At 52.9% G+C, this 11,082-nt stretch overlaps 1 protein-coding gene across 1 annotated transcript in view; it reads left to right on the forward strand.

Annotated features, from left to right (window-relative positions):
- GLCE (glucuronic acid epimerase) overlaps nt 1–11,082 on the forward strand; it is a 46,939-nt gene that overhangs the window by 30,990 nt on the left and 4,867 nt on the right. Inside the window, exons 2-3 of the mRNA XM_015418506.1 lie at nt 4,105–4,700; nt 9,829–10,074. Coding sequence (XP_015273992.1) covers nt 4,118–4,700; nt 9,829–10,074 — 829 coding nt within the window. The 5' untranslated portion in view covers nt 4,105–4,117. The remainder of the gene's footprint in view (nt 1–4,104; nt 4,701–9,828; nt 10,075–11,082) is intronic.

Raw genomic sequence — 11,082 nt, forward strand, 5'->3', positions numbered from 1 at the left:
AAAGAGTGTGCTGCTTGTTGCTGTCTCGGCCGCTTCCTGTAAACAGAATCTGTTCTTCGCCTCTTACCTCAACCCGGGGATTCTGGCTGCCAGCTTTTCAGAAGCCGGGGCCCCAGAGAAAGCCGGGATGTACGGTGTGGTTAAAGGAGCACGAGCCGTGGATGTTAAATAAAAAACAAAGCACTGTGAACATAAGAACATAAGAGACGCCAATGTTGGATCAGGCCAAAGGCCCATCCAGTCCAACACTCTGTATCACACAGTGGCCAGAAATACCAGTGCCATCAGGAGGTCCACCAGTGGGGCCAGGACACTAGAAGCCCTCCCACTGTTGACCCCCCCCCCCAAGCACCAAGAAGACAGAGCATCCCTTGCCCCAGAGTCCCTATCTATATCTTGTGGCTAATAGCCACTGATGGACCTCTGCTCCATATGATGTGATACCGTGTGATGAGAGACAGAGAAATCATGTGGGAACCGAGTCAGGGGGACTCCACTGAGGTCCTCTGTCTCACGTCCTTGTGTCCTCTTTGGTGACTAGCAAACAGCAAAGTTGGGAAGGCCAGAAATCCTTTTGAAACAAGATCTGTCTTTGTGGGTGAGCCTGGGCACCGTTGCAGCGCTTTGGGGCATTTGGAGAGACTTGCAATGGCAACTCTGCTTTCCTGGGAGCGCGTCCCATTGAACAGGACTCGAGTAGAATTCACTCGCCCGCTTAGGAAGGCAAAATGGGCCACTCAGCTTTTGGAGGTGCCAGAGACGGTGTAGTCAGTGTTTCCATTAGCCGCTCTCTGCACTGAAATACAACAAACCCTAAACTAAAATGTTGCATCCGGGCAAACTAAATTATGTGTGTTAACAGGGCTCTTTTTGTAGAAAAAGCCCAGCAGGAACTCATTAGCATAATAGGCCATACCCAACAGCAGGAACTCATTAGCATATTAGGCCACACCCCTCACAGCACAGCTCATTTGCCTATTAGGCCATGCCCCCGTGTTACCAGAAGTGTGGTCATCCAGCCACACCCACCTTTTGATTCTTATTCTCTTTACCTTGTTTGTTGTCAAAACTCAGGGCTTTTTGCATGTTAGGCCACACACCCCTAATTGTAGCCAATCCGAATGAGTTTCTGATGTTGGGTGTGGCCTATTATGCTAATGAGTTCCTGCTGGGCGTGGCCAACTTGGGAGCCAGCCGGAACGCCGTTCCTGTGCATTCCTGGCCAAAAATAGCCCTGTGTGTTTATATGTTAATTAATTTGCACAATTCTATCATTTCTACTATCTCATGTGCAGTTCTTACCTTGTTTGCTGTGGCAGCGGCTTCAGGCCCTTTCCTTGCCTCTCTACTTCTTTGTAATCATAAGGGCTGATTTCACACTACAGCTGCCTCGATGTTGCGCCGCCGGTTTGCCCCGATACTATTGGTCAATTTCACACCCGAAGCCGCGGGGCGGCATTTGACCCGCAGTTTTGCCTGATTTCCTCCGCAGTTTTGTGATCCTCAAAAAACAGGATCACGAAACTGCGGGGGAAATCGGGCAAAGCCACAAGTCAAAATGCAGCCCCGCAGCTTCGGGTGTGAAATTGACCAATAGTATCGGGGCAAACGGCGGCGCAACATCAAGGCAGCTCTCGTGCGAAATCAGCCAAGGATTGGAATCTCACTTTTTCCTCAAACAAGAGCTGTAATTCTTTTTTGTATGTGAGTATTCTTTGTGCTCCTGCCAACCTAGCAGTTCGAAAGCAAGAAATTGCAAGTAGATTAACTCAAGTGGTTAAGACGCTGAACTGCAGGCTGTGGAAGGTCGGTAGTTCAGTAGTTTGAGACCCAGGTGCCGCATGACGGAGTGAGCTCCCATCTCTAGTTCCAGCTCCTGCCAACCTAGCAGTTCGAAAGCAAGAAACTGCAAGTAGATAAATAGGTACCACTTCGGTGGGAAAGTAACAGGGTTCCGTGCGCCTTGGTGTTTAGTCATGCCGGCCACATGACCACGGAAGCATCTTCGGACAGCGCTGGCTCTTCGGCTTTGAAACGGAGATGAGCACCGCAACCCTAGAGTCGGACTCGACTGGCTTTCGAGCAAGGGAACCTTTACCTTTATTGTTTGTGCGTGTGTGTGTGTGTGTGGTTTGCCTGGAAGTAAGGTTGACTTCTGGTGACCCCGAGTGGGGCTTGGACATTTCAGAGAGGTGGCTTGCTGTTGCCTGCCTCTGCGTCTTGGCCCTGGTATTCCTTGGAGTCCCAAGCAGTTCCAAGTCCTTGCCAGGGTCGGCCCTGCTTAGCTTCCGAGGTCTGACGAGATCGGGCTTGCCTGGGTTATATCCAGGTCAGGGCGAGAGCTGTGATTCTTAATGTGCTGGGCGCTTTTCCTGGCCTTCAGGGGTTTAGAGCATACGTCCAACCTGTTGAATTAGAAGCTTCCCCCAATCTGATGCGAAACTTGCTGAAGTTGGTAGAAGGGTCTCCATCCACTGCCTTTCTGTGTGGCCTTTCTGTGGCTCTCTCCACAGGCCACGAGGATAAGAGAATCCCCTTTCGTGTCTCCAGCGGTGGTGGGGCTCTCCTCCTGTCGGGGGCCGTGTTGAATCAGGGAGGTTTGAGGGGCGTGTGCAACAGCTAAGTGGACGTTCACACGTACCAGGCAAATGTACTGGAGGACTTGCCCAGTCCAGGTCTGTGGTGGGAACTCTTCCTCATCAAGCATTTGACACTAGAGCAGAGGCTGTAGACGCTGTTTTTAACCTTAATGAAGGGAGTTGGGGGGGGGTGTCTCTCCCCCATCATAAAATGGATCTCAATAACCCGTTCTGAAAATGTATAGTTTGATTTGAGTCCAGTTTGACCAAAGGGGGCTTTGAATCTCAAAAGCTCCTATCTCCAAAATCTTGTGGGTCTCTAAAGGGCTGCTGGACTCCAGACTTACTCTTCTATTGCAGACCAACATGGCTACCCGCTGAGAAAGCTAAATTATTGCCAGGAGGCAACATCAGGGGAAGGCCTCGGCCTCTATGCCCTGTTGTTGGACTTCCAGAGGAACTGGGTGAGGCAGGATGCTGGACTAGAGGGACCCTCGCTGGTCTGATCCAACAGGGCTCTTCTCATGTTCTTCTCGGGGGAAGGCCTCGGCCTCCATGCCCTGTTGTTGGCCGCCCAGAGGAACTGGTTGGCCATTGTAGGAGACAGGACGCTGGACCCTCACTGGTCTGATCCAGCAGGGCTCTTCTGGTGTTCTTCTCAGGGGAAGGTCTTGGCCTCTATGGCCTGTTGTTGGACCTCCAGAGGAATTGGTTGGCCTCTGTGTGAGACAGGATGCTGTACTAGATGGACCTTCACTGGTCTGATCCAGCAGGGCTCTTCTGATGTTCTTCTCAGGGGAAGGCCTCGGCCTCTCTGCCCTGTTGCTGGCCCTCCAGAGGAACTGGTTGGCCACTGGGTGAGGCAGGATGCTGGACTAGGTGGACCTTCACTGGTCTGATCCAGCAGGGCTCTTCTGATGTTCTTCTCAGGGGAAGGCCTCGGCTTCTGTGCCCTGTTGTTGAACCTCCAGAAGAACTGGTTGGCCGCTGCGTGAGGCAGGAGGCTGGACTGAATGGACCACAGGTCTGATCCAGCAGGGCTGTTCTTATGAAGGCCTCGGCCTCTCTGTCCTGTTGTTGGCCCTCCAGAGGAACTGGCTGGCCACTGTGTGAGACAGGAGGCTGGACTGGATGGAGATCCGGTCTGATCCAGCAGGGCTCTCCTGAGGTTCTTACGGAGTGCTGGCCAAGGCTATTGGATTTCCACTCCACTACCATGCAAGGGTTAGGGTTAGGGTTAGGGTTAGGGCATGAGCTTGAGGCTGCGCTTTTCAGGGGAAGATTGAGACCACTGTGGTGCTCTGGAGATCAACAGGGGAGCCAAGTTTGCCTCTGTTGGCACTCTTCCCTTTGAGGACCCCGTGTGAGCTGCTAGTTCTTTCTCTGGCTGGGTGTGGCACGAGCCGTGGACAAAGACTAAGCGTGTTGGGCCGAAGTGCTCCCTGACCTTTCTGCAAGATCCGAGAAGTGGCTGCCTCCCGTATTTACCCCTCTTTCTTTTCTTCTCCTCCTCCTCCTTTTTCAGGTATGATGTGAATATGCGTTGCTTGGCGGCTCGGGTCAACTATAAGACTCTGATCGTCATCTGTGTCCTCTTCACCCTGGTCACGGTCCTGCTGTGGAACAGATGCTCCAGCGACCGAACGGCACTGTTCTCCCGTGACGCAAACGGCGTCTTCCGAGCAGAGGGGCTGGAGAAGCGAGCCGCCGCCGCCTCGGAGAGCGACAACGATGCGAACAGCCCGGCCAGGCAGCAGAGCGAAGAGGCCTCCCCCCAAGAGCAGCAGAAGGCTCCCCCCGTGGTCGGCGGCTTCAACGGGAATAAAGTCCCGCCGGGGCTGAAGTACGAGGAGATCGACTGCCTGGTCAACGAGGAGTACACCGTCAAGGGCCGGCGAGAGGGGGCCGAGGTCTTCCTGCCCTTCTCGTGGGTGGAGAAGTACTTTGAGGTCTACGGGAAGGTTGCCCAGTACGACGGCTACGACCGCTTTGAGTTCTCCCACAGCTACTCGAAGGTGTATGCCCAGAGAGCCCCTTACCACCCGGATGGGGTCTTCATGTCCTTTGAGGGCTACAATGTGGAGGTCCGGGACCGTGTGAAGTGCATCAGTGGTGTGGAAGGTCAGCTTTTCTCCTCCTCGCCTGAGCCTACGTTCCTCAAGCTGTGTCGGTACAGAAACACTGGCACTTAAATGAACGCCGTCCTGGATCTTGGCATAAAGTACCGATACAATCAGAGTTCGCCTTTAAGATAGGCCTCTGTAAGAAATAACCCGAATTCTTTCTGCATGTGCGGGGTGGTTAAGTGTTTGGGAATATTTTGGTGGGACTTAGTCCTGTGTTCCCTCTAAGCTGAGTTAGCGTGAGCTAGCTCACAGTTTTTTAGCCTCCGGCTCACAGGTCGTCTTAGCTCAGGAAGGAGGGCTCCAGACCAAACTGATTGATGCAGGAGCCAAATGGCTCGCTCACAACTGTAATGCCAGTCGCTCACAAAGTAGGATTTTTGCTCACAAGACTCCACAGCTTAGAGGGAGCATTGTCCCCCATCCCCGTGCCGGGGGCAGCCCCTCTCGGGAGACTCAGCAGGGTACCTGAGCAATGTTCCCTCTAAGCCGAGTTAGTGTGAGCTAGCTCACGGCTCTGTAGCCTCCAGCTCACACACTTTTTGTCTTGGTTCAGGAAGGATGGCTCCAGAGCAAACTGATTTCTGCAGCAGCCAAATGGCTCGCTCACAACTTTAAGGCCAGTCGCTCACAAAGTAGGATTTTTGCTCACAAGACTCCACAGCTTAGAGGGAGCAGTGGTCCTGAGTTATGGAGCTTGGGTTCCCATCTTAAGGCAGTGGCACTCACCCCACAGGTCACAGAGAGCTGAATCCGCCGTGGGTGGTAGCGGAAGGCGCTATTAAGTCACAGCTGGCTTATGGCGATCCCGGAGGGTTTCCAAGGCGAGAGGCGTTCAGAGGCGGTTAATGCCACTGCCCGCCTCTGTGGAGTGACCCTGGGCTTCCTGGGTCGTCTCCCATCCAAATACTGGCCAGGACTGACCCTGCGGAGCTCCCGAGATCTGGCGAGAGTGGGCCGGCCTGGGCCCTCCAGGTCAGGGGGCATCGTAGTGACCATCGACCAAAGGAGCCGCGTTTAATGCCATCTCTAGCATGAGGCCCACACTCCATGGATGCTCACAGCATATCCGTTCCTCTGTTTCCACCTGCCACCCATACGCCCCACTGCTGGACCTCCTGAGGGCCCCTGGTATTTCTGGCCACTGTATGACACAGAGTGTTGGACTGGATGTGCCACTGGCCTGATACAACACTGGCTTCTCTGATGTTCTTATAGGAACTCTCGGTCTGGGGCAAGTGATGCTCTGTCTTCTTGGTGCTTGGAGGGGGGGCAAGAGGTGGGGGGGCTCCTAGTGTCCTGGGTGGCCCCACTGCTGGCCCTCCTGATGGTCCCTGGTATTTCTGGCCACTGTATGACACAGAGTGTTGGACTGGATGGGCCATTGGCCTTATCCACCATTGGCTTCTCTTGTGTTCTTATAGGAACTCTCGGTCTGGGGCAAGGGATGCTCTGTCTTCTTGGTGCTTGGAGGGGGGGCAAGAGGTGGGGGGGCTCCTAGTGTCCTGGGTGGCCCCACTGCTGGCCCTCCTGATGGTCCCTGGTATTTCTGGCCACTGTATGACACAGAGTGTTGGACTGGATGGGCCATTGGCCTTATCCACCATTGGCTTCTCTTGTGTTCTTATAGGAACTCTCGGTCTGGGGCAAGGGATGCTCTGTCTTCTTGGTGCTTGGAGGGGGGGCAAGAGGTGGGGGGGCTCCTAGTGTCCTGGGTGGCCCCACTGCTGGCCCTCCTGATGGTCCCTGGTATTTCTGGCCACTGTATGACACAGAGTGTTGGACTGGATGGGCCATTGGCCTTATCCACCATTGGCTTCTCTTGTGTTCTTATAGGAACTCTCGGTCTGGGGCAAGGGATGCTCTGTCTTCTTGGTGCTTGGAGGGGGGGCAAGAGGTGGGGGGGCTCCTAGTGTCCTGGGTGGCCCCACTGCTGGACCTCCTGATGGCACCTCATATTTCTGGCCCCTTTGTTGGACTGGATGGGCCATTGGCCTTATCCACCATTGGCTTCTCTTGTGTTCTTATAGGAACTCTCGGTCTGGGGCAAGGGATGCTCTGTATTCTTGGTGCTTGGGGGGGCAACAGTGGGAGGGCTCCTAGTGTCCTCCTGGCCCCACTGCTGGACCTCCTCATGGCACCTGGTATTTGTGGCCCCTGTGTGACACAGAGTGTTGGACTGGATGGGCCACTGGCCTGATCCAACATTGGCTTGTCTTGTGTTCTTATGGGGACTCTCAGTCTGGGGCAAGTGATGCTCTGCCTTCTTGATGGTTGGTGGGGGCAACAGTGGGAGGGCTTCTATTGTCCTCTTGACCCCACTGGTGGACCTCCTGATGGCACCTGGTACTTTTGGCCACTGTGTGACACAGAGTGTTGGACTGGATGGGCCACTGGTCCAATCCAGCAGTGGCTTCTCTCTTGTGTTCTTATGTTCTTAAGCCCTACGGGGCACATGCACTGTCCCTTTCCTGAAACATGGGTTGGGTGCAGGGCTCCCTCTAAGCTGTGGAGCCCTGTGAGCAAAAATCCTACTGTGTGAGCGACTGGCATCGAAGTTGTGAGTGAGCGATTTGGCTACGGCATCAGTTGATTTGCTCTGGAGCCATCCCTTCCTGAGCCAAGGCAAAGTTGTGTGAGCCGGAGGCTAGAAAAACGGTGAGCTGGCTCGCACTAACTCAGCTTAGAGGGAACACTGGTTGGGTGCTGCATTGGGGAAGAGCCACGGGGGCATATCAGAGAGCCACATGTGGCTCCCAGTCCACCGAGTCTCACAGCCATTCAGCATCGTGTCTGATGCAGCTCTGTGGCTGCTCCTTGAGACATTCACAGTCAGGATAAGAAGATCCCACTAGACTGGAGGGATCTAGTGGTCTGTGAGCACGGCTGAGAAGCCTCCAACGAGCCCGCCGTCCTTCTCATATAGATTCAGGTGGGTCACCATGTTGGTCTGAAGCAGCAAGACAATGTTTGAGTCCAGGGGCACCTTTGAGACCAATCAAGTTTTATTCTGGGCTGTATAGGATTTTCCCACCCAAGCCAGTCCAGGGATGGGAGGGAACCCTGTACTTTTACAGTACATTAAACAACAAACTACGAGATGGTCTAAATCCTCTCTGGTTTCAGAACAATATGCCACCAGAACCTCTTTTCACTGGTCCCTGCCTTTCCTAAGGGAGAGATTCCAAACCCTTAGTTAGCATCTGGGATTTAACACAATAGCAACTCACTCAGAGATGCACACTCTTACCAAGGTAGCGTATGTGGTCAGGGTTAGCCACCAGATTTAGACTTGGAACTCTGGTACAACATCAGAGACCATTTAGAAACAAGAATAATTTTTTATTCAGTACAGAGCTTAACACAGACTACCAGAGTTACCAAAATAACAAGCCTAAGGCGATTTGCCGTAACTACACAGTAAAAGATCCATATTTACCAAGTTCAGGAACATCTAAACAGTCCAAGGGATTTTGAAGGAAAAATCCATCTTTGCTCATCCATGTGGTCCAATTCACAAAGCAGTTATTTGTCTCTCACTAGACGGCATTTCTAGGTGCCATAAAACAAGCAGAGAGAGCAAGAGCTAAGAGAGAGCTCATTCCCATAGGGACTGAACAATTATAGCCCAATTTCAGTCATGATTAGCCGTGGCCATTCAGCCAATCACGAGTGGACATAGCTGTGTCCAATTGTTGATTGCTATAGCTGCAACACAGGAATGGCTAGAAGTTTGGAGGCCACGCCTGCAAGCAATTGACCTAGTTTTCAGGTACTTCATGGCCTACCTGACTTGTTGCATGTGGGTCTGGCTTTTGGTATGAAAGTGTGAAAGAATGTGGGTTTATGGCATGGCTACTGAGGCCATTTGGCTTTACCATGTGGCTAGCAAGAGGAAACAAGGCACAGCATGTTATCAGAATGTAATCACAGGAGAAGGCATGGATTATAAGAAAGCAGAAAGCAAAATTTCTATACATGGGCATAAGCTTTTGTGTGCATGTGGCACTTCTTCAGATACCGACTGAAGAAGTGTGCATGCACCCGGAAGCTTGTACCTTGATTTTGTTGGTCAAAGCTGCCACTGGACTCAGCCAAAAATCCTAAATATAAATACACGTTGATGGGGTCTGAACTGGCAGAGACTGATCAAGAGAGAGATCTTGGAGTTGTAGTGGATAACTCACTGAAAATGTCGAGACAGTGTGTGACTGCAATAAAGAAGGCCAATGCTATGCTGGGGATTATTAGGAAGGGTATTGAAAACAGATCAGCCAATATAATAATGCCCCTATATAAATCAATGGTGAGACCTCATTTGGAATACTGTGTGCAGTTCTGGGCACCACACCTTAAAAAGGATATTATAGCTTTGGAAAAAGTGCAGAAAAGGGCAACTCGAATGATAAAAGGGTTGGAACACTTTCCCTATGAGGAAAGGTTAAAGCGCTTAGGGCTCTTTAGCTTGGAGAAAAGACGACTGAGGGGTGACATGATCGAGGTTTATAAGATTATGCATGGGAAAGAGCAGGTAGAGAAAGAGGTACTTTTCTCCCTTTCTCACAAGACAAGAACTCGTGGGCACTCCATGAAACTGCAGAGCGGTCAGGTTAGAACGGATAAGAGGAAGTACTTCTTCACCCAAAGAGTGATTAACACTTGGAATTCACTGCCACAGGAGGTGGCGGCGGCTACAAGCATGGACGGCTTCAAAAGGGAATTAGATAAGCATATGGAGCAGAGGTCCATCAGTGGCTATTAGCCCAAGGTATAGATAGGGACTCTGGGGCAAGGGATGCTCTGTATTCTTGGTTCTTTGGGGGGGGGGCAACAGTCGGAGGGCTTCTAATGTCCTGGCCCCACTGCTGCACCTCCTGATGGCACCTGGTATTTCTGGCCACTGTGTGACACAGAGTGTTGGACTGGATGGGCCTTTGGCCTGATCCAACATTGGCGTCTCTTATGTTCTTATGTTCTTATGACTTCCCCTTGTGTCTGCGGAGTGCAGTTGGAGACAGAGGGCTGGCTGGAAGGCGTCTCCTCGGCCTGGTCGGTCCTCAGGAGGCTGCCTCTCCGCAGTTCCTACCGTGGCTCACCCTGTGTCTTCCCCTCCTGTGTTGTCGCAGGCGTGCCGCTGTCCACCCAGTGGGGGCCCCAGGGCTACTTCTACCCCATCCAGATCGCCCAGTACGGACTCAGCCATTACAGCAAGAACCTGACCGAGAAGCCCCCCCACGTGGAGGTGTACGAAACGGCCGAGGAGAGGGACCCAAGTGGCCGGCCAGGCGAGTGGACCATCCCGAAAGGCTGCTCCGTCACCACGGTGCCCGACAAGTCCAGATTCACCAGCGTCAAGCAGTTTGTGGCTCCAGGTGGGTCAGTGCCGGGGAGCCCGTCTTCTCCCGGGGGCTGTGGGTTCACGCCTCCTGTCTTTCTGCGCATGGTCCGTGGCCTGTTGTCTGTCAGAGAGGAGCTGGGCAGATTGCCCTTGGGGGAGTCAAAGGCCTTAGCAGCTGTTCCACTGGCGGAACCCGATGTGAGACTTCTGTCGAGTGCCCGTGGTGTCCCGTGTGCTGTATAGAGCGAGAGAAATAGCAGCCTAGTTGATCATTTACGCCCGTGGTCTTCAGCCTGTGGGTCAGGATGGAGTCTGACAGGGGTCTCCAGCTCCCCAGCTGTGACCCTTGGCCTTGTTCCCCACCATGGCACACCTTCTGGCTCTTCGCTTGGATTTCCTGCCCCCGGTACTGTGGGTCTGCTGCCGGGCACCAACGAGGTCATGACTCTGGCTGCACCCTTCGTGTCATTTGGCTTATAGAATCACTAGAAATAAGGCCCGTTGTGGAAATAAATACAACGGGATCTAGAAAGAGGCTCTGGGAGAGTGCTCTGGCTTTGGGCAAACAGTGTCAGTCTGCTTTTAAATCATGAACCTGGGACCTGCACACCACCAGAATACAGCAGGTTCCATATGTAACTGACATTCCAACTGCCTTGGGGGGGGGAGTTTGAGGTGTGGAATGGAGTGAAGTCCAATCAGCTTCCATATGCAAAAGACCAGGTTGTCGCAGCAGTTGTGGTGTGGGCGGGACCCGGGCTTTGCCTTCTGATTGGTGGCGATATATGCTGAGGAGCAGTGCCATCAGCCATACACTAAGGGAGTGCATTTTAGAATTAGAACTTTGGCACCCACTATTCAATTATATATAAGGAGAGATAGAATGTTAGAGTCGGAAGGGACCTTGCAGGTCATCTAGTCCCACCCCCTGCACTCTGCAAGAGCACAGCCGAAAGAGAGCCCTACATACCTACAAACAGGGCTATTTTTGGGCAGGAACGGAGTTCCGGCTGGCTCCTGAGTTGGCCACGCCCAGCAGGAA

This window comes from Gekko japonicus, unplaced genomic scaffold (genome assembly GCF_001447785.1).
Source record: "Gekko japonicus isolate JY-2015 unplaced genomic scaffold, Gekko_japonicus_V1.1 scaffold275, whole genome shotgun sequence".
Classification (NCBI taxonomy): Eukaryota; Metazoa; Chordata; class Lepidosauria; order Squamata; family Gekkonidae; genus Gekko; species Gekko japonicus.